The following is a 24,003-nucleotide window of genomic DNA, read 5'->3' as shown; positions in this document are numbered from 1 at the left end:
ATACTAAAAACTTGACAACAACGAATGCTAATTCAACATCCACTTCCACTCATCATGACAATAACACTCTCTTTCAGCAAACACTTATTGATCCTTCTTCATCCCCTTCCAATGTATTTTTAACAAGACAAGATCCATCCTTTTTATTTTCACTACCTAATGTAAACAAAATAAAAAAATAAAAAAATGAAAAATGAAAAATGAAAAATAAAAAGCTTTGATATAGACATAAAAGAGAGAAAAAAAAAGAAAAAAGAAACTCTCCTCTTCTGTTTAATTTAAATAAACTAATTGTTTATTCATAGACTGATTGGATGAATAATCATCTTTTCCTGAATGATAATAATTCAATCATCGACTCTATTTCACCCAACCCACCAGAAAATACCGTTCAACAACCTCTTTTAAAACAAACACAGTTTTCGCAGGACAATACTGAGTCCACGACTACGAATCCTCCTCATCAATACCGGCCTATTTTTCATAAATTTCAATCTGACTCATCCACTCAGGTATTATTTCCGGTTGCTAATCCTAAACATGAAAATCAAAACTTGATCAATAAAGCAGCGCAAGTAGCTATTAAAGTGGCGGCAGAGGCGGCGGCCGCGGCAGCAGCAGCAGCAGCAGCAACAACAACAACGTCTAAAACTGAAATAATAGCTAATAATGAATCGACTCCTACTTCTTTAAATACCAATCATCATTCATTGACAAAAGGGAAAATTACTGGAGAGAATGTCACTGCCGAAAATATTGAGGAAGGATATATTCAATTCGTCACAAGACATGATCCAAATTATATTAGCGATGATATAGAAAGTTTAGTCTATGCGAAAAGAAAATTTAATTCGGTACCCAAGACTGGTGATCTATGCTATACAACTTGGGATGTCTATCAACTTGTTTTAAAATTACATCAAAAGGAGGTATATAAATATATATAAAAAGAAGCAATTATAAAGATGGGGTTTGTTGGTTAACTCCATTCTTCTACCTCTATAAAATATACATTCAATAAAAAAAAAAAATAGATAAAAAATTGGTCTCAATTGGTAGGTCAATTGGGTTTGGCAGATATGGCAGGAAGGCCTCAATTTGCTCAAAGAGTGAAACGATGGATGCATAAGTATAAAATAGACTGTTATTTCGATTATTTGCTCGGTAATGAATATCAGTATTTTGCACCAGATAATAAATACTCATACTGTCTATTGATTGGAAATTACAAAAAAAGGAAAAAGAATATGACGTTGACAACCATGGCTGATCATCATCATCATCATCATCATCATCATCATCATCATTCGGACGATGAAGAGGATATAGAAGAAGTAGAGGATGAAGATCGTCGTATTCCTATTTTATTAGCAGGGAGTCGAAAACGAATGAGAGATCATAGTCAAAATAGTATTCAAATGATTGAAAATGCTCAAAAGTTTTTAAGATCTAGTCATGATAGTGATACTGGAAGTGAGAATGAGTTCAATGATAAAAAGCGTCAAAAATATCTAGATAAAGTGGAGGATGATCATGAAAATAGGATTCAAAAGGATGAAGAAGAGGAGACGCATGTAGGAGGAGGAGAAGGAGGAAAAGAAGATAAAGGAGAAGAAATGGTAATAGTAGCAGAAGAAGAAAAAGGAGAAGAGGAAGAAGAAGAACAAGAAGAAGAGGAAGAGGACGAGAATGAGGATGAGGAAGAGCAAGAGGAAGTGGAAATAGATGATGAAGAGGATGAATTAGCATCATCGGCTTCTTCACCAAGTTCACCTACAAGAATCATGTTGCCTTCACCAAAATTAGCAGTTGTAAAAGATAAACAAATATCATCACCAATAATACCCAACACGACTGATTCACCGCAACAGCAGTCCCCTTCTTGTTCAAACTGTAAAAATAATGAATTAAAAATGACTTTGATGAAACATGAAATGGATCGTTTAAAGGCTCAAATATCTCAACTTGAAAGGCAATGCTATAAACAGAATAATCAAATAAATAAATTGCTTCGATTACGTGACAGAACAGAAAGATGGCGAAAGCAAATCATTTCTGATTTAGCAAGAGGACCTTTAATAGTTTCTGACGATGATGACGATGAGGATGAGGATGAAGAAGACGAGGACGAAGATGATGATTAACAAAAAGAGAAAAAAAAAAAGAAAACTTTGTTTATTCTTATTATTTATATTCTTGTATTTTATATATTATTTTTGTTTTGTTTGTATATTAATATATGTCTATCTGTTTTTTTTTTAACTGCTTTAATACATTGAACCTGAATGTGACTTTGTTTTTACATTTATAAACACATATAAAAAAAAAATTAAATAATGCGACTTTCAATAAACTGTAAATCTATTGTTTTATCATTTGTTCATTTTATTCATTATTTTATTTGTGAATGTGATTCAATGTTTCAGTTCAATTTAGAGAATCCAGACAGTTTTAATTTTACAGAATGGCGTGAAAAAAATAACAACAGTAATTCTAAATTATAAAAGAGAGATTAATTTATGCTTTACTTTTTTAATATATTTATATTGTATTCTTGTAGATTCTGATTGGAAAGAGGATCAATTACGCTTGAAGCCATTATCTAGCGAACCATTTGATTTCCTTAACCTTGCGAATGAACATTCAGTTAATTCAAATGCATCATCATCATCATCAACAACAACAACAACAGACATATCCTTTCAGCAGGGTGATGATACAGAAGAAGAAGATATTTGGACTCAACAACTATCTATACCAACTACATTTAATACTTTGTCTTGGGATACACAAAATCCTCACTATCCTTCTTACGCACAGAGAGAACTTGCTCAAAGAAATATTGGAACACCATTTATTACTGAAGCTCCTTTAAGCTTTTCAGAGACAGTGGTTCGATCTTTATTAAAAGAAAATACGAGTGTTGTTGTTTATGAATCAGATCTTGTGAAGGGACTTTTACAAGCTCTTGCAGGATTGCCCTCGATTTATTTTTATTGGGATAAAGATTTGATGCTTAAGCAACGTGAGCCTCATGTTCGTATTCTAGGTGTTAGTCCAAATGCTCTAGACTCTATTCTTCAAGATGTACTTTTATTTAGTTCACAATTAAGAGCCTTAGAATATGTGGCTCAACAATGCCAAGAGAATGCATCAGAGTATGGACTTACAGGGATAGCATTTGGTTGCTGTTTAACTGAACTACATCTTTATCTACAACATTTGATCTTGGATGTTCTATTATTACCTAACATGACAATTTTAAGATTACATCAATCTATTCAGCCCTTATCTATGATTGTCCAAAGATTATGTCGACTTTTTAGGATTCATCAAGAACATTTCCAAATTCCCTTTGGAGCTGCATTATTGAATTTGCTTTACGATGAAATCAAAAGAATAGATCTTTCATTCAATGGACATCTTGCTTTATATCGAGATATTTGTTTGGCCATATTAGCACATACAAGTATACCTTATTTGACTATGCTTAGTAAATGGTTATATCTATGTCAATCTACAGGAGAGAACAAAGACCCTTATCATGAGTTTTTTATAGATATAAATTCTAAACAAGATACATTTCAGGTACCACTCTATATATGTATATTATAAATAGTTTAACTTTATTTATTGTATTTATATATACTAGATATATCCAACAGATAGAACTTTACCTTACTTTATTGATAAGGAGCTTGCTGAATATCTATTTCGATCAGGAGTCTCTGCACGAATATTACAAAGAACTAAGCCAGAACACCCATTATTTGCATTAAATGATTCAATTTCTTTAAAATGTATATTAACAAGTGCAGAAGGTGAAAAGTAAGGAATTTTATAATAGTCACATTATATATACACTTATTTATAATAATCTTTGATTTAGATATTTTAATCAATTAGAAAAAGTGATTCAATACATGCAAGAATATAATTTGGGAAACCATACAGTTCAAAATCCCTTGGAGCCATCTACTATCTCTTTACCTTCCTTACAAGATAATCATACCCCTATAGAAAACATACCAATACTTCCTTTACTTGAAAAGGATTCAAATCCATCAAGTGACTTTTTAAATACATTGAATGAAATCATAAAGTATCATCAACATCAACATCATGGCTTTTTTATACCCACTATAGACGTAATTACAGTCCAAAGCTATCTTAAACCAATTCAGTTATGGTGTCCAATCTTAAACGAATCAGTCATGTCCTCCTTTTTAACTCAGTTCAAACTTGAATCCCATTTGTCATTACTATATCAATACTTCTTATTTGGTAATGGTACATTTGTGAATGGGCTCAAGACGACTCTATTTAGTAAACAAGAAGGAAAAATTGGATTAGACTTTATGGGTGATTGTTGGCCACCCAGAGCATCTGATCTTCATTTAGCTTTAAGAGATTTATTATTAGAGAATGAAATAGAAGAAGAAAATTTAATTACATTTCATCTAAGTAAGACGACGAAAGAAAGCCCTTGGGTGAATCCACGAGGTGTGTATATATATATATAAATGTATACATGTATAAAGATATATATATATATATATGTATTTACATAGGTTCTATTTATGATCCTCTATCTAAACTAACACACTCTGTATATATATATATATATATTATAGCTGTAGAAGCACTTGATTTCTTACAATTAAATTATAATGCTAGTTATCCTTTAAATATAGTTATCACGCCTCATGTACTAGATAAATACAATCGTATATTTAGATTTTTATTAAGATTATTAAGAGTTACGACAGTTCTAAAACGTAGCTTTGAACGATTAAAGAATCTAATTTGGTTTCGATCTGAAACACGAGATAGAATATACCGATATCGATTTCAAATGGATCAATTCATGACTGCCTTTCAAGGCTATATTCAAACTACAGCTATTGATAATACATGGAAATTATTTTTACGACATATTCAAGAAAATGATAGGAATGATTATTTATCTGTCATTATGGAGCCTCATTCATTTCGAGACTATCATGAACATATCCTAGATCGTATCCTTTATCAATGTTTTTTAAAACAAAGTCAGATACGAATCTTACACGAATTATTACCTGTATTCAACTCCATTATTTCCTTTAGTCTTGTTCTTGATGATTATAGCCCAACTACAATTGAACAAGAAAATAAGCTGAACACGACTTGTCGACATGCATTTGAACGATATCAACATTATTCACGTGTCTTTATAAATGCTTTAATTCAAGTCGATTCAAAAGGATCAGGAAGTTTAAGAAACATTTTAAATAGTACACGTATAAGTATTTTTAATGATTTATATGCTAAACATGAAGCAAAATATGGATTAGATAGCTTTGTTAAAGATTTATTAACTCGACTTGATGGAAAATAAAAAGAAAAAAAAATATTTAGTAGTGTATTCATATTAAACGATGAATACATATACATATATATAATAATCATTACATCATTTGTTTTGAATGATAATATACCATTACACGCGATATCTTTTATCAAAGAATTTAACAGATTCCGAATAGTTTAAGGAAAGCCTATCTACTATCTCCTTAAAAAAAAAATATATAAAAATAAATAAATAAATAAAAATAACATCAAACACGTATCAAGTCCTAGAAAATCTAGGCTCTTAAAAGATGTTTAGTATCACCTATTTCACACGATAAACGGACGGAAGAGGGATTTTTTTTTTTTTTCGTTCTTCTCCCGCGTGTAAATCATCATCCCGAAAAGAGGATGGGTGCATTGATAAAGATAATATGTATTAATAGATTTTCGCTGTAATGTATCACGACTTTGAAGTTTCAAACAATAAAAAAAAAAAAAATAGATAGATGTACAAATATACATTTTGGCTTTTTCCTTTTTTTTTTTTCTAGTTTAAAAGTTTGGTAATAATGAAATGATCAAAACTAGTCAACTAATATTTATATACATAGTCCACATATTAAAGAATATCTATGCAATGGAAATAATAACCATGCCAATTATGCTGTTATAGTTTCACGGATAATGATTGGTTCCAAGGGTGGGAAAGTTCCTCATTTGGTATATTTTTATCCCTTTCCCTTTTTTTTTATTTTTTTTTCCCCCACATTTTCGATATCACATTAAAAGAAAAACCATGTTTTTTTTTTTGATTGGTCAAATTTGACATTAAGGAAGAAGAAATCAAAATTTTACTACATGGTTAGTATGTGTATATGAAAAAAAAAAAAAAGCATGTATATATCCCCCCCCTCCTTCTCCCTCTTTTCTTTTTTTTTACCTTTTCTTTCTTTCTTTCTTTCCTTCCTTCTATTATTAATATCTCTTTTATTTGAATGCAACGTAGTTCATTACAAATTCGGTCAATATTACAAAATACACGATTATTATCAAAACCTTTTATTACTCCTCCTCCTTTCTATTATAAAAGAAGTATTGTAACAACATCTAAGCATGTAAAGACAGCAACACGTTTCCCATTTAAATCAATTACAGTCGCTAGTAGTCTTCTCTTGACATCTTCCTTTTATTTTTATTCTCAAGAAAGAATAGCTGAAGCTGAACCAGTTGCTGCTAATCATTTTAATACTACTACTACTAATACATCGCCTGCATCATTGACCTTGATGGAATTAAGAGATAAAGAAAATCGTATTGCTGTTCAAGCAAAGGATACAAAGGATCTTGTGATGGCCTTGTTTGTTTATCGTCTCTGTGCCATCTCATGGCTTGTCGATATCGCCCCACATTTGATCTCTCTCTCTCAAAGGTTAGGTCTGGAAACACCGCTTTATTGGTTTATCAAACATACCTTTTTCACTCATTTTTGTGGTGGTGAATCACCTGAGGAATGTATTTCAAGTATGGATAAATTAGCTGAATCAGGTATTAATTGTATCTTGGATTTATCTGTTGAGGCAGATTTAGAGCAGCAACAAGTACCTATGAAGGTGAATGAACATTATGCAGACAAGATTACCAAAATGATAAAGACCTGTATTCAAACTGCTGCTCACAGTGCTAAAGGAGATGCCATGGTGGCTATCAAGGTCACCGCCTTTTCTCCTCCCGAATTATTAGTTCGTCTTAACCAAGCCCTTGCCACCTTAGATCAAGCATTTTTGAAACACCAACGGTACGGTCAAATCGATATCCAAGGTCTTTATCAAGTCATTCACCAGGTTTTACCTCCTGCGAGAACAAAGGAGCAAGAAGAAAAGCGAGATACCATTTTAAAATATTATTGTCAACAACAAGAAGAAGGAGATGTTTATTTAGATTTAATTGAATTTAGAAAATTCTTTAGTTTTCAGCAAGAGAATAGAGATGTTTGGTGGGAAACAAATGATAAAGAAGACCATTCAAATGTCTTATTAACAGCTAAGGATTTAGCTGCTTATGATCATATGATGGCACATCTTGAAGAAGTATGTGGATTAGCCCATGAGCTGAAAGTAGGTGTCATGGTAGATGCTGAGCAATCTTATTTCCAAGATGCCATTGACCATGTTGCTCATCAACTTCAACGTAAATTTAATAAACGTCATCCTCTATCTCAACCACCCACAGTCTATAATACTTGTAAGTTATTGTTGTTGTTGTTGTTGTTGTTGTTGTTGTTTTTTAGGGGGAGGAGAGAGAGGGAAAACTTTTTCTCTTGCTCATTTTATTATTCAAATCTAATCTTTTTTAATTCTTTCTTCTTCTTCATAGATCAAATGTATACTAAATCATCTCAAGGAAGGCTTGAATTAGATGTAGAACTTGCAAAACGGGAAAACTTTACTTTTGCAGCCAAATTAGTACGTGGTGCTTACATGATCTCAGAACGTAAACGAGCAGAAGAGATGGATTATGAATCCCCCATTCATGAGACATTGGAAGAGACACATGCCTCCTATAACGGGGGTGTTCAATTCCTTCTTCGTAAAATAGGTGAATATCAAGAACAAATAAAACAATCCATCAACTCCAAGGAGACTTCACCTATTGTCTTTATGGTAGCTAGCCATAATCGAGATAGTGTCATATTGACAATTGAAGAAATGGAAAAAAATAATGTCTCTATTCAATCGGGTGTAGTGATGTTTGGTCAATTATTTGGTATGCAGGATCAATTATCTTATACATTAGGTCATCATGGTTATGCGATTTACAAGTATTTACCTTATGGAAAGATTCATGAAGTCATTCCTTATTTACTTCGTCGTGCTCAAGAAAATTCATCGGTTCTTGGTGGTGTAGGTATTGAACGTCAATTGATGTGGAATGAAATGAAGGATAGGTTGACGGGTAAAAAAACTTCTGTTTCGCCTGAGGTTCCTCCTACCATGGCTACTGGAAACACGACCCCATCTGTCTAATTATTGTTAACTACCGTCAGCTTCCCTTTAAATATGCACACATATGTATACACACACACATATATATATATACGTATATGTTTTAATTTCTTGTATTATAGTCCCTTCTTTATATATTTATAAAAATAATAATATAACAATCATCATAGAAGAATAATTATTTGTAACACAAATGAGAATCCTTGTTGTAACACAGCATAGGATTATTATTGTACAAAGTTTTAAATTACATAAGAATTTCATTGTGATAACAAGATTTAAGTTCTTTGTGAGGCAAAACAATACAATTACGAATAATCGTTTCATCCATAACAGAAACATCTTTACCTATAAGAATGAAAAAAAAAATTCTTGCATGTAAATAGAAAAGAAACTAAAAGAAAAAAAAAATCAATGATTTTACCCAAGATAGTTATACTTTGATTTTTAACTCCATTTTTCATCATTGCACTATCCCCTTCATGTACTGGACATCCTTCTACACGAGTCCATGAACCTATACGACTATTCCAGCCAATAATGGAATGAAGAATACAACTTGCTTTCTATTTTATTTTATATTATATTTACGTAAGCAACTCTCAACCTGATCTCTCTACCCTCTCTTTAAAAACTTACCCCAACATGAACGTTATCCAATAAAATAGAATCTTTGATACGAACACCAGCCATGATATTAACGCGTGGACCAATAGAGACATTAGGACCAAGCTAGTACATAATAACTCGATTTCATTCATATAATCTATATGGGATATCTTTTTTTTTTTCTATTTACCTTAGCTGTAGGATCTACATGAGCAGAAGGATGAATATAGACAGAACCAATAATTTCAGGTCCGCCATCGGAATTGTTATTCTTTGCTAATCTCTCAGATCCTTCACGTGCTTCAGCTTCAAGATAAAGTGCGTTCGCTAAAATAGCAGACCTAATACATCATCATCAATACTACTTTTTCTTCTTTTTTATTCATGTACACTTACCCGGCTGTCTTAATTTGTCTCCAAAATTGGTTAGTCACGTAAACATAAAGGTTATTATTTTCAGTCAAGGGTCTAAGGATATCTTGCTCCAAACGTAATTCGTCTACTGAAGTAGAAACAAATTCACTTTGTACTTGACTTTCCTTCTTTTCAAGTGCCCTTTTCATTTCTCCAAATACAGAGACATCAAATAAGAATACACCACAAGAAATTAAATCAGAAATGAATGTATCTGGTTTCTCTACATAATGGAGCACTTGATTTGTTTCTGTATTAGCGACAAGACAACCATATTTAGTAGCCTCAGAAGCAGGAACCTATTCAAACATAAATATTAATTTTTCTATATTCTCTCTCTATCTTCTATCTAATTATTAAGGAAAAAGATAAACCTTTGTTCCCAACATGGTACAGATTCCACGATGTTTCATATGAGCATCAATCATTTCCTCAAGTGGGAAAGAACAAGCAATGTCAATATGCATTACAAAGAATTGTTTTGTATGACCACGCAAAATTTCATCACGGAAATGATAAATACCGCCTGCTGTACCTAATGCTTGATATTCATGAAGATAACTAAAGGTATATATGTATATACATGTAAGCACATAACATATAAATAGATATGTATATCAACTTCTATTACTATATTATTCACCCATTAGATAACATACCGAATGTTTAGATGAGGGAATTCAATAGCAGCATTATCAATATAAGGGGCAAAGACTTTATCTTCGAATAAACCAATAATTAAAACTTCTTTTAACCCTTTTACTTTTGATAAAGCATCAAGATGGTGAGAGATGACAGGTCGACCTGCAACTGGGAAAAGAGGTTTTGGACAATTGAGTGAAAGAGGTCTAAAACGTGTACCTCGAGAAGGTCCACCAACAAGGATGACAGCTTTTGATTCTGACATTAACACAGTATAATTTTACTAAAAAAAATAATAATAGAAAAACAATAAAAAAAACAACAACAACAAAATAAGAAAATAAATAATAAAAAATAAAACCAAGTAAATTATTTAAACTGGTCAATTAACGGAGTTTAGACAAAAGTCTCTTTTTTTTTTTTTTTTTTTTTCCAGCAATTTAAGTAAGAAGAAAGAGAAAGTAAAATTGTATTCCTTGATCTTCTTTTCTCCTCTCTACTTAATTATGACCACTACTAGTAGCATTAAATTACCTTTCCTTCATACAATTAAATGTGCTATATGTAAAATTCACATTGATATACGTACTTTAGATAATCATGTTTGTTCCAGTCACGGTAACACATACATGTCAAAACTATCAGAAAAGAAAAGAAAACTAAGCTTTTGTTATTATTATTAATTAGGCTCATTGAAACAGCAATATCAAATAAATGATAAAGATTCAACATCTTTATTAACACCTACCCTTACATCAACATCGTCTATCATAACTCCAAGGTAAATGAATGAGTAAAATAAACAAGTGTATGTGAATTGGAATATTGACTTTTTTTAATAGATCGTCTGTAGAAGATGATTTAATAAAACAAAGTATGTAAAGAATAGGATTCAAAAAAAAAAAACTTTATTCCATATTAAAATAATACCTATTTTTCTTCTTTTCTTAGAGGATAGACATTTTAAAGCTGTTACAAATAATTTAATAAATCAAAAAGTAGACGATTTAGACTTTATTATCAATGACTTGATTGACAAACTCACTGCTAATACAAATCATCATGATACAACACTATTAAATAGTCGTTGTGGAATCTGTCTTGGACGAATCATGCGAACAGAAGATTTGCAAGTTATAAAAGAAATATCCTATCATAAAGCATGCTACTGTTGCAGTCTTTGTCGTGTTCCATTATCTTTTACAGCGTTTAATTATAATGGAAAGTTATATTGTTCAAGAGATTATAAAGTCATGTTATCAAGGTAAAGTAGAGTGTTATTATTAGAGTTTTGCTGTATGACTAATTTGATTGATAATAGAATAAGGAAGAGTAGTAGTAGTAGTAGTAGTAGCAGTAGTTGTAATAGTAGTAGTAGTAATAATAGTAGTAGTAGTAGTAGTAGCAGTACTAGTAGTAGTACTAGTACTAGTAGTAGTAATATGAATAAGAGTAATAAAATGTCTTCTTGTTGTCACGAATGTCACATGATAATAATGGATGATAACTATCAAATTTTCAAAAATCGGATTTATTGCAAGTCCGATTTTAATCGACTCTTCTTACTGCCAAAATGTTCAGCGTGTATGAAACCAATTGAAAACCAAGTCGTTTCAGCTTTAGATGGTAAATTAGAAGGTCAATGGCATATTCAGTGCTTTAATTGTCAGGTAATAATAATAATAATACAAGAAGTAGTAAACAATAGTCATAGAATTTACTTTGTATTTTTTTTTCTTTTCAGCAGATATGTCATGCATCATTTCCAGATGAAAAATTTTATGTCTTTAACAATCAACCCTATTGTAAAAGACATTATCATATGTTAAATAATTCTCTTTGTTATCGATGCCATGAGGGTATAGAAGACTTATGTGCGCACACAGAAGAAGGATGGCGATTTCATCCAGATTGTTTTATATGTGAGGTATAAAACTACTACTACTAATAATAATAATTCTATTATTTATAATAATTTGGCTTTTTTTTTAGATTTGTCAAGAGAAATTAAATGATATTTATTATGTATTTGAAAGGCGTATTTACTGTAAAAGACATATTCAACCCTATCCATCCAGGTCAATTACCTTAAAAAGAAGGACACAAATGATCTAATAAATAATGTATCCATAATTTACCAGAATATTTTAACCGTTGTTCTCGCCATTATCTTTTTTAAAACTCCGTATATAATTAAAAAAAAAAAGCTAAAAAAAGGAAAGAGAGTCGCGTTCAGGCAGTTTCTTTTTTTTTTTTTTCCTAAATATGTACGTGACAAAAAGAGGAGAAACAAGTAAAAATCAACCTTATAAATCTTTGAAAGATGATAATAAATTAAAAAGAGTTAAAAAAAACCCCATTCAAAACATTCTTTCAACACTACCTCAACTTGCTATTTCATTTGCCATCTTATGTTTCGCCTCGACTAGTTTCCAGTCAATAACAGTAAAATTAAGGTATTTCAAAAAAAAAAAAAAGAAAAAAATGAATTTACTCGTCTTAAACATACACACAAAACTGGCAAAATAGTTCTTTATTTTATATAGCCTTGACTACAGGTCTTATTGTGTGTATTGTATTCTTGATATTACAACTTCAAGGGGCTGAATATAAAAATTGGCAGCAAAATCCAAAAACAAAGCAATATATTCAATTAGCCAGTTTATGTACGCTTATTTCATTTTTTGGTTTTAATATTTCATTATGGTCCATTTATGGTATCTTAACTCCAATTATAATAATTGCAGGTTTTGTTTTTATATTATCTCTATTAATTATTATTACAACTGTGTTTATTTCATAATAAAATATAAACTAGCAAGAAAAGTACTTTTTTTAGTCTGTCTGATGAAGCGTTCATTTTATATACAATTGTCAAATATAAAGCTCTTTAAATAATATAATTTCACCAAAAAGGCCCTTCTATACGATACGGCTATACTCAACAAACATGTCATTGATAGACTCAATTCTCTCTTCTTCTTTTTTTCTTTAAAAAAAAAAAGTGCTGGTTTAATCATTATGCTGTTCTAAAAAAAAAAGGAAAAAAAAATATACTAAAAAAAACTTATCTTAAACTCCGCTATCTCTATATATGGTATTTTTGCTTTGATAAAAATAGCCTAAAAAAAAAATAAAAAAAAAGGAGAGAAAAAAGTTCAAAATTTAATCTCAGGGCCTATGATTACTTGAAAACGCTGTGCCTTACAGTTTCACCAATAAAAATATAATAAAAAAAAGAGGGGCAAATAATCAAAAAAAAAAAAAAAAACATCGATAGCCTTTTCTTTATTAAAAAAGTTACTCTAATTTATTTATTCGTTTTTTTTTTAAAAAAAAATAAAATAAAAAAAGTGTCGTCGTCTTATAATAATATACAAAACCCCTTTGAAGACTCATCACAGTCTCTTAGGTCTGATCCACAGAATGACTATTCATCACAAAGTCAACAAGATTTGATCAACTTTCAACATCAACCACAAATGACTTCAGTAATATCTTCTATAGATTTTAAAGGAGATGCTAGTATAACTACCCCGATCTATAGTCATCCGCATATTAAACGAGGTGATTCTTCATTTGCTTTAGATGATGGTAAGTTTTTTTTTTTTTGCAACAGTATCTTGTCAATAAAGGATACTCCAAGTAAAGAGAATGAAATCCATATTCATATATATGAATATATATATATATAAGGTTTATTTTATGATGATTCAGCTATACTTCAAGATGATGATGATAACCTTCAGTTGCTTACTAACCGAAGCCCAATAGCAGGTCGTCATTCAGCCCAACAAGCCTTATCGGAGGGTGGTATCTCTTTACACCAAGCCACATCACAATCCGAAAATAAACCAAAAAGGAATCAAAAGAGAAGATCAACATTCAAACTAAAGGAAACTATTCAAAAGTTATTTGGTAAAACGAATGCTTCCTCTAATGCTGAAGGCGGGGAACGCACTATTTACATTAATAATCCAGAATTAAATATTCAACAAACTTTTTTACACAACCGTGTCTTTACTGCCAAATATACTGCCATCACTTTTTTACCAAAGTTTTTATATGAAGAATTTTCTAAATATGCTAATCTCTTTTTCTTATTTATATCAGGCATTCAGGTAATATACATTTACATATATATATATATATATATATAATATAAGAAACTCATTTTATATGTATGTATATATATATATATCTTTATAGCAAATTCCCGGTATTTCTCCTACTTCTAGATATACAACAGTAGTTCCTTTAGTTATTGTATTACTCATTACAGCTGTTAAAGAGCTAATTGAAGACTGGGTATAATATAATATACATAAGAATACATATATGGAGAGAGAGAGAGGAAAAATTAATAGGATCTTTTTGAATGATAGGGTGTTCATCGCTCGGATGCGGAATTAAATGCTAGAAAATGTAAAGTATTAGAAGGAACTCAATTTATAGAGAAGGCTTGGCGTGATATTCATGTTGGAGATATTCTACGTATTGAAAGTGGAGAAAACTTTCCAGCTGATTTGATTTTAATGAGTAGTTCTGAACCTGAAGGTCTTTGTTATATTGAAACAAGTAATTTGGATGGTGAAGTCAATCTGAAGATCAAACAAGCTCTACTTCAAACATCTAAAATCTTAAATCCGGTAGAAATGAGTCGTTTACAAGGTGTTGTCCGAAGTGAACAACCTAATAATCGTTTATATAATTATGATGGTGTCTTTTCTATCATGAATAGTGAAAGCGGTCAAACAAAAGAGTATGCTTTAGATCCTACTCAACTACTTTTAAGAGGTGCCCAACTTCGTAATACATTATGGATCTATGGTATTGTTATTTTTACAGGTCATGAAACAAAACTTATGCTGAATTCGAGGTAAAAAAAAAGAAAAAGAAAAGAAAGAAAGAAAGAAAAACTAAACTTACTCTTACTATTTCATATTTCATTTAGTAAAAAACCTTCTAAAGTATCTAATGTCACACGTATTACGAATCGTAATATCTTGTATCTCTTTGCTATTTTGGTTATTATGAGTGTTGCTTGTGCTGTTGGTGGTTTGGTCTTTACTGTAAGTTTTGATATATATATATATATATATATATATAAAACTGTAATTGTATACTTAAAATGATGTGTAGATTACAAAAAGTAGTTATGTAGAAGGATATTTAATGTTAGGTGCTGAACTTTCACGAGCTGCAGCATTTGGATATGATATTCTCACTTTTTTGATTTTATTCAACAGTTTTATTCCAATTAGTTTAATGGTAACAATGGAGATTGTCAAGTTTGTTCAATCTTTTCTAATCCAATCTGATCTTGACATGTATTATGAATTAACCGATACACCTGCTGTGGCTCGTAGTAGTAGTCTAATTGAAGAACTAGGTCAAGTGAAGTTTGTATTTTCAGATAAAACAGGTACTTTGACATGTAATGAAATGCAATTCCGAGAATGTTCTATCGCAGGTATTTCTTACGCTGAAAAAGTGGAATCAGATAAACAAGCACGCGATGGCCTTGACGATCCAACACTTCAATATGATTTCAATCAATTGAAAATGCATTTAAAGAGTCATCCTACCGCCAATGTTATTCATGAATTTTTAACACTTTTGGCAACTTGTCATATCGTTATACCTGAAATTCAAGAAGGCTCTGATAAAATTAATTATCAAGCCTCTTCACCAGATGAAGGTGCTTTAGTAAAAGGTGCATCTGAATTAGATTACAAATTCCATGTAAATTATATATTTATAAATATATACATGTGTGTGTATGCTTCGTTTATTTATTTATTTATATACATTTTTTTTCTTCTTCTATATTTAGACTCGTAAACCTAATTCAATTACTTGTAATCAACGAGGTCAAGATTATGAATATCAAGTATTGAATGTATGTGAATTTAATTCAACTCGTAAACGTATGTCAGCTATCATTCGTGGACCTGATGGTAAAATTAAATTATATTGTAAAGGTGCAGATACAGTTATCCTGGAGCGACTTGCAGACAATAATCCATTTGTAGAAAATACATTACTTCATCTTGAAGAATTTGCATCCGAAGGGCTTCGAACACTTTGTATTGCTATGCGAGAAATACCTGAAGATGAATATGCTCGTTGGTCACAGATCTATGACAAGGCAGCTACAACGCTTGTTAATCGTGCTGATGAATTAGATAAGGCAGCTGAAATGATTGAACAAAATTTATTTTTATTAGGCGCCACTGCAATTGAAGATAAACTTCAAGAGGGTGTACCTGATACAATTCATACACTTCAAGAGGCAGGTATTAATGTTTGGGTTTTAACAGGGGATCGACAAGAGACTGCGATCAATATCGGTTACTCATGTAAATTATTAAATGAAGAAATGAGTTTAATTGTATGTAACATGGATAGTCATTGGGAGACGAAAAGCTTTTTAGAATCTAAATTGAAGGATATAACAGGAGCAATTGAAAAAGGAGATGAATTAGAGGTAAAAAAAAAAAAAAATAAAATAAAATAAAATAAATAAACAAGTCATATATAAATACATTTTATTTTAATATTAGCCATTAGCATTTGTGATTGACGGAAAGGCCTTAACGTTTGCATTAGAAAAGGATATTGAAAAATTATTATTTGATTTAACTGTATTATGCAAAGCTGTGATCTGCTGCCGAGTATCCCCGCTTCAAAAAGCGCTTGTGGTGAAACTTGTAAAGAAATATGATAAATCGATTTTATTAGCTATCGGAGATGGAGCTAATGACATTTCAATGATTCAAGCAGCCCATGTGGGTGTTGGTATTAGTGGTGTCGAGGGGCTTCAGGCAGCTCGTAGTGCGGATTTTGCCATTTCACAATTTAGATATTTGAAAAAACTTTTACTTGTTCATGGTTCCTGGGCCTACCAACGCTTAAGTAAAATGATATTTTATTATTTCTATAAGAATGTTGCACTCTATTTGACACAATTTTGGGTAAAGAAAAGAAAAGAAAAAAAAGTTAAATGATGATCTTTACTAATTATTCAATATATACAAATATATAGTATGCTTTTTATAATGGGTTTTCTGGCTCAACGCTTTATGAGTCCTGGACAATGTCCTGCTTCAATGTCATTTTTACCTTTTTACCACCTTTATGTATTGGTATCTTTGATCAATTCGTTTCTGCTCGAATACTAGATAAATACCCTCAAATGTATATGCTTGGTCAATCCAATGAATTCTTTAATCAAAAAAAGTTTTGGGGCTGGTTCGCAAATGCTGTATTTCATTCGTTGGTAAAAAAAAAAAAAAAAAAAAAAAAAAAAAAAAAAAAAAAAAATGGTTTTTTTTTTTACCTTACACCCATATTAATAATTAGTTTAGATTTTATTTTTCCTTGGTGTGGGTGCTCTTAGTACAGATGGTGTATTTATGAACGGTTTAATAGGTGGACAATGGTGGGCAGGTACGGCTGTATTTACAGCTATTTTAGGATGTATTTTATGGAAAGGAGCATTGATTACAGAGTAAGTGATATATATGCATATATATTATAAAGGAGCAATAATATTAATACAATAATAGTATTTGGACAAAATATACATTTATTGCTATTCCAGGATCAATGCTTATTTGGTTTGTTTATCTACCAGTTGCTGCCTATATTGGTCCAGCCATCTCTGTAGATGTTTTCCCTGAATATAATGGCATTGTTCCTATGCTCTGGGGTAATGTCAATTTCTGGCTATTTGTTTTGTTAGTGCCTTTTGTATGTAATATACGTGATTTTGTTTGGAAATAGTAAGTTCGATATATATATAATACGAAATGGATATTGTATATTTATATTAAAATCGTGATAATTTAGTATCAAGAGAATGTATAGACCTCTTCCATATCATTTTGTACAGGAAATTCAAAAGTATAATTTACCGGATTATAGACCACGTATGGATAGATTCAGACAAGCGGTAAATAAGGTCCGTCGGATACAACGTCTTAAGAGAAATCGTGGTTATGCATTTTCTCAAAATGATAGTGACCAAACAAAGATTATTCGTATTTATGATACCACACAACAAAAGCCTCTTGGTTAAAAAGAAAACAACAACTAGCAGCAATGATATATACATATCTGTATTTGTATATATATTTTAATTAATAAATAATAATACAATGGATTCCTGGACCAAACTCAGTTTCATTTTATAAATATAATCTTTTTTTTTAGGCATAATTTTGACTTTTTCTCGGCAAGATGCTTCTTTTAAGACGCGTCGTTTTTTTTTTTTAATTTTTATTTATTTTAATTATTTTATTATTCTAAAGTTTGTCCTTTAATTATTCAAGTTATTTTAATTACTGCAAAAAAAAATAAATAAAAATAAACACATTATCTTTTTAAATTTAAAAATGCCCAGTTCCTACTTTTGTTTATAGTCACTTGTAATGTATTCACATGAACATCATAATTATGGCTATAGAGTTTTGATGATGAAGGAGAATCAGTTTTACAAGTGTGGCAAATGAAAGTCATGTTTTTATTTTTTTCTTGGTGAGAGAGTGAAAAGTGAGGAAAAGTGAGAGAAAGTGAAAAAATGAGAGAGTTGTTATGCATGTAGTCGTCCTTAAATTAAAAAAAACCAATATTTATTTAAATAATAAGGAGGTTATTAGGATATTGTACTTCACAGGATAATGTTCATTATACAACATTCAGTTTTAATAGCAGTATTTTGAGCATTAAAACCAATTATATACATTGTATTACGAACTATACAGAGTTTTCACAGACTTGTCTTTTGCACTTAAAACAGGTACGAGAAAAAGTGGAACAACTATATTTTTGGAACCCAGACACAAAGGTCCAATATTTTTTCAAAAAACTGGGCGGAGTTTTCAAACATCCAGTAAATTGAGAGTGGAAGCACAGAATTCAAAGTTAATTTACATTGACAACAGTTCTATTTATGCTGCCTTCTATATTTGTTTTCATGAAATGATATCATTTATATTTACAATTTTGCATATTATTATGACTTATTTATATAAGTTTCTACATAATTTTTTTTTGAATATGAATTTGAAGCTTATGAACATCTAGTTATAAGATTTCTAAATGATACGCGATTGATACATACTTAATATGTAATATCTGAGATTATTGAGTTGATGATATCGAACTTGAGCTCTTTGTCAGCCTCATCAACTATAAAGCTCACAGTTTACCCTTTTCATTGTCATTGTTCATTAAATCTAAGTTAGATGAAAACTATACATCTTATGATCATAATCTGCGGCTACTACTTGAATATACACATATACATTTATATATAAAGACCTTTATCTTTTTATTAATAATGTTGCTTATATCAGATAAAAGTCATGTCCTGTTACTATCAGGGACTAGACTGTGCGGAGTATACTACAGATATGAATTGTGATAGATATACTTCTCTTCAGACTTTGGTGTAAAGGGCATTCAGTGTTGTGCAATACTTGATTATGACTATAGGAATACACTCCAGGGAGTTAGTCAATTTTTTTTTTAAAAAAGAAAAAAAAATTAAACTTTTTGTATATATTTGGATAAAGTTAATGTTAAACTACTTCAAGTTGGAAACTTTAAAAAAATTATGATAGGTTGTATACATAAATATGTAAGGGCTTATTTAATATATACACATATATAGGTGTATATATTTATTGAATGCTTATTCTATAAAGGAAAAAAAAACAGTATATTTCATTATTTATAATTCGGTAATAAATACTTCAATAACATATGGATACAATAGAGATAAATACATTCCCTAACAATTTTACTATAACGTAATAGGGCATATTTTATCAAATAAGTTAATATTTATACTATTTGCATCTTTCCTCTACATCTTTTGAAACGCGTTAGAATATTATTATATTTATATATGTATATATAAAGTGTACTTGTGGAAATATCAAAATGTTATTAAAGACGAAAAAAAAATATATTTTACAGATATTCATATATGTTTGAATAACACAGGTAGCATGTCGTTATATTATGTAATTATCGTAAATGTAAATTGTATTTAGGTATCACGCTATATTATTTATGAGGTAGTTGATTTATAACAACACTATGGTACAAAAAGATATAATTTGTTTCTATTCATTAATAAATCTAGACTTCGTATCAACTAAATATAATCTCAAAAGAGAACAATCAGAGTATATAATAAAAAACTCTGCTTACAAAGAAAAAAAAAGAAAAAGCCAATGAGCTCTATTATGCAAACAATTGAAGGTGCTGCTTCTAGCTCCAGTAATAGTATTATGAGACTTGCTAAAAGAGGGGAGAGTGAAAGATAAGAAAAGATATTACCTCATTATAAATTATACAAGCTACTTGTCATTGTTCACTTTTGATGCAGTAAAAAAATAAAATAAAATAAAAAATAAAAAATAAAATAATGCATTTGAAATATCTTTTGAAGCTTACACCACATTATAATCTTTTAGTATACTTTTGTTTATTTTATTGTATCTTCTAAAATCAGATAAACAATAAAGTTTTATTCAGTCTCCGACATGCATCTTGTTGAAAATCATTACAAATTTTTTTTTTTTTTTTTTTTTTTTTTTTTGCAGTAATTAAAATAACTTGAATAATTAAGGTAATAAAATAATTAAAATTAAAAAAATTAAAAAAAACGACGCGTCTTAAAAGAAGCATTTTGCCGAGAAAAAGTCAAAATTATGCCTTAAAAAAAAAAGATTATATTTATAAAATGAAACCGAGTTTGGTCCAGGAATCCATTGTATTATTATTAATTAAAAAATAATAATAATAAAAAAAAAAAGTTTGAACAATAGAAGCTGTAATTTTGTCCGTTGACCGAAGAACCCCGAAATTATAACTCCATTGTTTGTTAAAAAGTGAAACTCAATCTTATTGTTATAAACATATATAAAGCCAACAATCTTATTGTTCAGATTTTAGTTATTAAAATTGTTATTTTACTCCACTCTTAATAATTAAAAAAGAAAACTACTACTACCATGCAACACATCGATGAAAAGAAGTTATATACTGATGACAAGTATCGTTTTGAATATGTAGCTGCCTACATGGGTTTCGGTGAAAAGGATATTAAGGCTATTGAAAGTGTAGCTGAAAGAATGCGTCCCCTTGTACCTGCTATCGTTGACTCTGTCTATGTCAAGCAATTTGAATTTGATATCACCAAGAGATATTTCTTGCCCAAGAACGAAGGCTTTACTGGTGAAGTTGCTAACTCTTTGGATGAATTAACTTTAGATCATCCTCAAATTCAGTTCCGTAAGAACTTTTTGGGTAAGTACTTGCTTCGTATCCTTAAGGGTCCTTATGATGATCGTTTCCTCAAGTATCTTGACTGGGTTGCTAAGATCCATACTGATACCCCCGAAAAGAAGAGTAAGATTAATGTTGACTACGTTCACGTTAATGCCTTGATGGGTTTTGTTGAATCTGCTATTATTAATGGCGTTGTTCAATTGGGCTTGGATCGTGAAGAAGAAGCTGTTGTATTGAGTGCATTTAACAAGTTAATGTGGATTCAAAATGATTACTATGCCAAATACTATATGAATCCTTATTTCAATGAAGCTATGCAAAAGAAGTTTGCAGCTGAAAAGAAGGCACAAAAGTCTAGCACAAATCTCTTTAGTGACTTGAATATCATTTCTATTCTTATTGGTATTATTGCTGGTGGTTTGGGTGTCTGGATGTCTTGTAACAAAAATTAATTATTTATTTTGTAATTTTATATTTCACTTTTAATGTATAATAATAAATATTATCTACACTTGTATAAATTATCATTATAAACCAAGCTTTTTTTTATTTTTCTTAATGCCAAAAAAATAAATAAATAAACAAATAGAGAGTAAAAATAATATGCAGTATAAATCTTTATTTTATAAATAATAATAATGATGGATGAAAAGGAAAGTAGTAGTTGTAGTGGGGTGGGTATAATACATAAATATTGTACATAAAATAAATAATTTTTCTTTTCTTTGCTTAATAATTCGATGTACTTGTTCCCAAGTAACTCCAAAAACCTCTAGAATTTCCACGTAATAAATCATGAATGCTAATCAAATTTCGTGACATTTCCTTAATACTCCAAAATCCAATACGTTTCAATCTTCTATTTCTCTCTTGTTGATCCAATGTTAAATCAACAAAACCTTGCCCCAACTTTTCTGCCATTCTTTCGCCCAAAGTAGAATCATAAAGAGTCCATGATCCATCAAAATTACTCAAATCCATAACAACACGAATTTTGATAGGTACAATAGTTTTGTTACGCGAGATATACCCCACAATAGGCCTTACAAGAGCATTATTAAGATAACTTAATTCAGGTGTCTTGAGTGGGACACTAGCTTTGGTATCTTTAAAACGAAAATCCATATCCATAACAAATTTCTTTGCATTGTTATTATCCTCTGATGGTTCCTTTTTCTTTCTATCCTCACGCTGACCACCTACAACTACAAGCATTTCTTCTCCATTATTACCTGCACCTAGGATTACAGGCTGTGAGAGTTCAATTCGGTCTGTAAGTTCATACACTAATTGACGTAATAATTCTGTTGAATCTGCCTCAACTGCTTCTTGTGGAATATAAATATCTGCTGAAATATCTACTGTACCTGAAGTAATCCAACCAGGGGGTCCCTCTACACCACGAAATATATGATCAATATTCACTCCATCAATTCTCAAACGAGACTATACATATGTTATAAATTGTTTAGAAATAGAATATAATATATATGTTTATCCGTTTTTTTTTTTTTTGGTTTTACCTTTCTTTTATATCCTTGCTTTTTCATATCATTATCAGTTAATACACCAAATTGAGCAGTTCCTCCACCTACAAGTACACCATTTGGATCTGGTTTCTTGAAGGGATAGTAATGATAAATATCATGACTTCTAAACCCAGCCTTATTCATGTCTATATGACCTGATTGCTCCAAAACGCTCTTCTCTAATTGCGGTGCATGCACACTAAATAAACTCTTATCAAATGCGCCTACTATAGATGTTGCACATAATAAATCATAGAATAACCTAAGACAATATACATTAATACATACTATATATATATATATATATATATATATATTTATATTTACCATTGCTTTCTAAATCGATCTAACTGAGCATGAAATATAGAAACTGGATAAGGTCTAAAACCATTAGGTTGATATACAGTAACCAAAAAATCTTCTAAAGTTAATTTTTCTAATTCGAAATCTCCTGGGGTATATTTATGCCGAGCAGTAACAGGATCGTATGGAACATCAGGGTCCCAGCGTACATGACGACGATCAATTACACCTCGCACACCTTGAATATCTGCACTTTGTACTAGACCTTTACCATCCATCCAGCGCATTAAACTCAACGTTACTTCCACTCGATCAATCACAAGATCATACCACATCCATTTCCTTAATACTTCATTATCCTTTTCGTCCTCTTCAAACTCAACGCCTGCTAATGGATCATTCAGATCTCCATTGATAGGCAATGGTGCAATTTCTTCATCTGTACTTAATAGGGCTGCACGTCGTTGAAATTTTTTACGTTCAGATCGTGGCATGCGGTATATTCTAACATTATTAAATCGAATCTTGCCATCTTTCCAATTAGGCAAAATAGCAGAATCAAATACAACAGTTGCACCTGTGGCCGATGTTAAATATTTACCAATACGATATGCAATCCATTCTAACAATAAAAACAAAGTTAGTTTTATTTTTCTCTCTTTCGAATTTCTCCAAAATAAAAAAAAAAAAAAAAGTACCTTGAAATTGTAATGAGTTGGCTAACCAAAGTATTAAACTTACAAAACTTGTCGTACCCACCATAAGCCAAACAGTATGACCTAAAAATAACCATGAAAACATGGCTGTTGCATCATTTAATGTCCAAGGACGGATTTGACGCATTAATGGATATTTAATACGAA

The 24,003-nt window shown here is 30.5% G+C and overlaps 12 protein-coding genes across 12 annotated transcripts; 9 read left to right on the top strand and 3 right to left on the bottom strand.

The window, feature by feature from the left end:
* The first annotated feature begins 182 nt into the window (after nucleotides 1-182).
* Nucleotides 183-1,303, top strand: BX663DRAFT_502839 (uncharacterized protein). The gene has a single exon (XM_051526671.1). The coding sequence runs from the start codon at nucleotides 315-317 to the stop codon at nucleotides 945-947; it is 633 nt and encodes a 210-aa protein (XP_051384559.1). The 5' UTR covers nucleotides 183-314; the 3' UTR covers nucleotides 948-1,303.
* On the top strand, nucleotides 1,273-2,340 carry BX663DRAFT_502838 (uncharacterized protein; the record flags this gene model as incomplete). The annotated part of the gene is made up of 1 exon (XM_051526670.1): nucleotides 1,273-2,340. A coding segment is annotated over exon 1 (752 nt), but the record flags the coding sequence as incomplete, so codon positions are not given.
* Nucleotides 2,341-2,363: 23 nt separating this feature from the next.
* Nucleotides 2,364-4,309, top strand: BX663DRAFT_321412 (Spc98 family-domain-containing protein). Its single transcript, XM_051522096.1, has 4 exons — nucleotides 2,364-2,487; nucleotides 2,561-3,588; nucleotides 3,653-3,828; nucleotides 3,907-4,309. The coding sequence occupies exons 1-4, from the start codon at nucleotides 2,418-2,420 to the stop codon at nucleotides 3,935-3,937; spliced, it is 1,305 nt and encodes a 434-aa protein (XP_051384557.1). The 5' UTR covers nucleotides 2,364-2,417; the 3' UTR covers nucleotides 3,938-4,309.
* Nucleotides 3,924-5,380, top strand: BX663DRAFT_431067 (Spc98 family-domain-containing protein; the record flags this gene model as incomplete). The annotated part of the gene is made up of 2 exons (XM_051522849.1): nucleotides 3,924-4,503; nucleotides 4,635-5,380. 2 exons carry the CDS (start codon nucleotides 3,924-3,926, stop codon nucleotides 5,378-5,380), a joined length of 1,326 nt encoding a protein of 441 aa, XP_051384556.1.
* A 233-nt stretch (nucleotides 5,381-5,613) lies between these two features.
* BX663DRAFT_502836 (uncharacterized protein) lies at nucleotides 5,614-5,881 on the bottom strand. The gene has a single exon (XM_051526669.1). It carries the CDS (start codon nucleotides 5,854-5,856, stop codon nucleotides 5,662-5,664), a length of 195 nt encoding a protein of 64 aa, XP_051384555.1. The 5' UTR covers nucleotides 5,857-5,881; the 3' UTR covers nucleotides 5,614-5,661.
* A 331-nt stretch (nucleotides 5,882-6,212) lies between these two features.
* On the top strand, nucleotides 6,213-8,500 carry BX663DRAFT_502835 (FAD-linked oxidoreductase-like protein). Its single transcript, XM_051526668.1, has 2 exons — nucleotides 6,213-7,575; nucleotides 7,708-8,500. The coding sequence occupies exons 1-2, from the start codon at nucleotides 6,330-6,332 to the stop codon at nucleotides 8,355-8,357; spliced, it is 1,896 nt and encodes a 631-aa protein (XP_051384554.1). The 5' UTR covers nucleotides 6,213-6,329; the 3' UTR covers nucleotides 8,358-8,500.
* Nucleotides 8,346-10,334, bottom strand: BX663DRAFT_502830 (nucleotide-diphospho-sugar transferase). Its single transcript, XM_051526667.1, has 7 exons — nucleotides 10,019-10,334; nucleotides 9,734-9,920; nucleotides 9,342-9,658; nucleotides 9,136-9,286; nucleotides 8,976-9,068; nucleotides 8,761-8,902; nucleotides 8,346-8,684 (listed from the first exon to the last, which is right to left on the bottom strand). The coding sequence occupies exons 1-7, from the start codon at nucleotides 10,264-10,266 to the stop codon at nucleotides 8,584-8,586; spliced, it is 1,239 nt and encodes a 412-aa protein (XP_051384553.1). The 5' UTR covers nucleotides 10,267-10,334; the 3' UTR covers nucleotides 8,346-8,583.
* A 1,009-nt stretch (nucleotides 10,335-11,343) lies between these two features.
* BX663DRAFT_502829 (uncharacterized protein) lies at nucleotides 11,344-12,218 on the top strand (the record flags this gene model as incomplete). The annotated part of the gene is made up of 3 exons (XM_051526666.1): nucleotides 11,344-11,671; nucleotides 11,749-11,928; nucleotides 11,994-12,218. Coding segments are annotated over exons 1-3 (508 nt in total), but the record flags the coding sequence as incomplete, so codon positions are not given.
* A 31-nt stretch (nucleotides 12,219-12,249) lies between these two features.
* Nucleotides 12,250-12,977, top strand: BX663DRAFT_502827 (uncharacterized protein). Its single transcript, XM_051526665.1, has 2 exons — nucleotides 12,250-12,457; nucleotides 12,531-12,977. The coding sequence occupies exons 1-2, from the start codon at nucleotides 12,267-12,269 to the stop codon at nucleotides 12,802-12,804; spliced, it is 465 nt and encodes a 154-aa protein (XP_051384551.1). The 5' UTR covers nucleotides 12,250-12,266; the 3' UTR covers nucleotides 12,805-12,977.
* Nucleotides 12,978-13,320: 343 nt separating this feature from the next.
* BX663DRAFT_502824 (uncharacterized protein) lies at nucleotides 13,321-18,259 on the top strand. The gene is made up of 12 exons (XM_051526664.1): nucleotides 13,321-13,595; nucleotides 13,698-14,122; nucleotides 14,211-14,309; nucleotides 14,387-14,880; nucleotides 14,956-15,073; nucleotides 15,144-15,746; nucleotides 15,838-16,491; nucleotides 16,568-16,978; nucleotides 17,050-17,283; nucleotides 17,372-17,514; nucleotides 17,573-17,788; nucleotides 17,856-18,259. Exons 1-12 carry the CDS (start codon nucleotides 13,484-13,486, stop codon nucleotides 18,082-18,084), a joined length of 3,738 nt encoding a protein of 1,245 aa, XP_051384550.1. The 5' UTR covers nucleotides 13,321-13,483; the 3' UTR covers nucleotides 18,085-18,259.
* A 2,727-nt stretch (nucleotides 18,260-20,986) lies between these two features.
* Nucleotides 20,987-21,899, top strand: BX663DRAFT_502820 (Protoglobin-domain-containing protein). Its single transcript, XM_051526663.1, has one exon. The coding sequence runs from the start codon at nucleotides 21,032-21,034 to the stop codon at nucleotides 21,758-21,760; it is 729 nt and encodes a 242-aa protein (XP_051384549.1). The 5' UTR covers nucleotides 20,987-21,031; the 3' UTR covers nucleotides 21,761-21,899.
* Nucleotides 21,900-22,037: 138 nt separating this feature from the next.
* BX663DRAFT_430801 (mitochondrial distribution and morphology protein family 31/32) lies at nucleotides 22,038-23,983 on the bottom strand (the record flags this gene model as incomplete). The annotated part of the gene is made up of 4 exons (XM_051522826.1): nucleotides 22,038-22,754; nucleotides 22,832-23,099; nucleotides 23,165-23,762; nucleotides 23,839-23,983. The coding sequence occupies 4 exons, from the start codon at nucleotides 23,981-23,983 to the stop codon at nucleotides 22,038-22,040; spliced, it is 1,728 nt and encodes a 575-aa protein (XP_051384548.1).
* Nucleotides 23,984-24,003: the final 20 nt, after the last annotated feature.

Source organism: Cokeromyces recurvatus (genome assembly GCF_025118155.1).
Source record: "Cokeromyces recurvatus strain NRRL 2243 chromosome Unknown BX663scaffold_7, whole genome shotgun sequence".
Classification (NCBI taxonomy): Eukaryota; Fungi; Mucoromycota; class Mucoromycetes; order Mucorales; family Mucoraceae; genus Cokeromyces; species Cokeromyces recurvatus.
This window is presented reverse-complemented; position numbering and strand designations above follow the sequence as displayed.

Coding starts and splice junctions, on each gene's coding strand:
- BX663DRAFT_502839 (XM_051526671.1), top strand. CDS start 315: ATGAATAATCATCTTTTCCTGAATGATAATAATTCAATCATCGACTCT.
- BX663DRAFT_321412 (XM_051522096.1), top strand. CDS start 2,418: ATGTTTCAGTTCAATTTAGAGAATCCAGACAGTTTTAATTTTACAGAA. Junction 2,488..2,560: donor GCGTGAAAAAAATAACAACA/GTAATTCTAAAT, acceptor GTATTCTTGTAG/ATTCTGATTGGAAAGAGGAT. Junction 3,589..3,652: donor CTAAACAAGATACATTTCAG/GTACCACTCTAT, acceptor TATATATACTAG/ATATATCCAACAGATAGAAC.
- BX663DRAFT_502836 (XM_051526669.1), bottom strand. CDS start 5,856: ATGTATATTTGTACATCTATCTATTTTTTTTTTTTTTATTGTTTGAAA.
- BX663DRAFT_502835 (XM_051526668.1), top strand. CDS start 6,330: ATGCAACGTAGTTCATTACAAATTCGGTCAATATTACAAAATACACGA. Junction 7,576..7,707: donor ACCCACAGTCTATAATACTT/GTAAGTTATTGT, acceptor TCTTCTTCATAG/ATCAAATGTATACTAAATCA.
- BX663DRAFT_502830 (XM_051526667.1), bottom strand. CDS start 10,266: ATGTCAGAATCAAAAGCTGTCATCCTTGTTGGTGGACCTTCTCGAGGT. Junction 8,903..8,975: donor TGGATAACGTTCATGTTGGG/GTAAGTTTTTAA, acceptor AAAATAAAATAG/AAAGCAAGTTGTATTCTTCA. Junction 8,685..8,760: donor TCAAAGTATAACTATCTTGG/GTAAAATCATTG, acceptor TCATTCTTATAG/GTAAAGATGTTTCTGTTATG.
- BX663DRAFT_502827 (XM_051526665.1), top strand. CDS start 12,267: ATGTACGTGACAAAAAGAGGAGAAACAAGTAAAAATCAACCTTATAAA. Junction 12,458..12,530: donor TCAATAACAGTAAAATTAAG/GTATTTCAAAAA, acceptor CTGGCAAAATAG/TTCTTTATTTTATATAGCCT.
- BX663DRAFT_502824 (XM_051526664.1), top strand. CDS start 13,484: ATGACTTCAGTAATATCTTCTATAGATTTTAAAGGAGATGCTAGTATA. Junction 16,492..16,567: donor AAAAAGGAGATGAATTAGAG/GTAAAAAAAAAA, acceptor TTTTAATATTAG/CCATTAGCATTTGTGATTGA. Junction 16,979..17,049: donor TCTATTTGACACAATTTTGG/GTAAAGAAAAGA, acceptor ACAAATATATAG/TATGCTTTTTATAATGGGTT.
- BX663DRAFT_502820 (XM_051526663.1), top strand. CDS start 21,032: ATGCAACACATCGATGAAAAGAAGTTATATACTGATGACAAGTATCGT.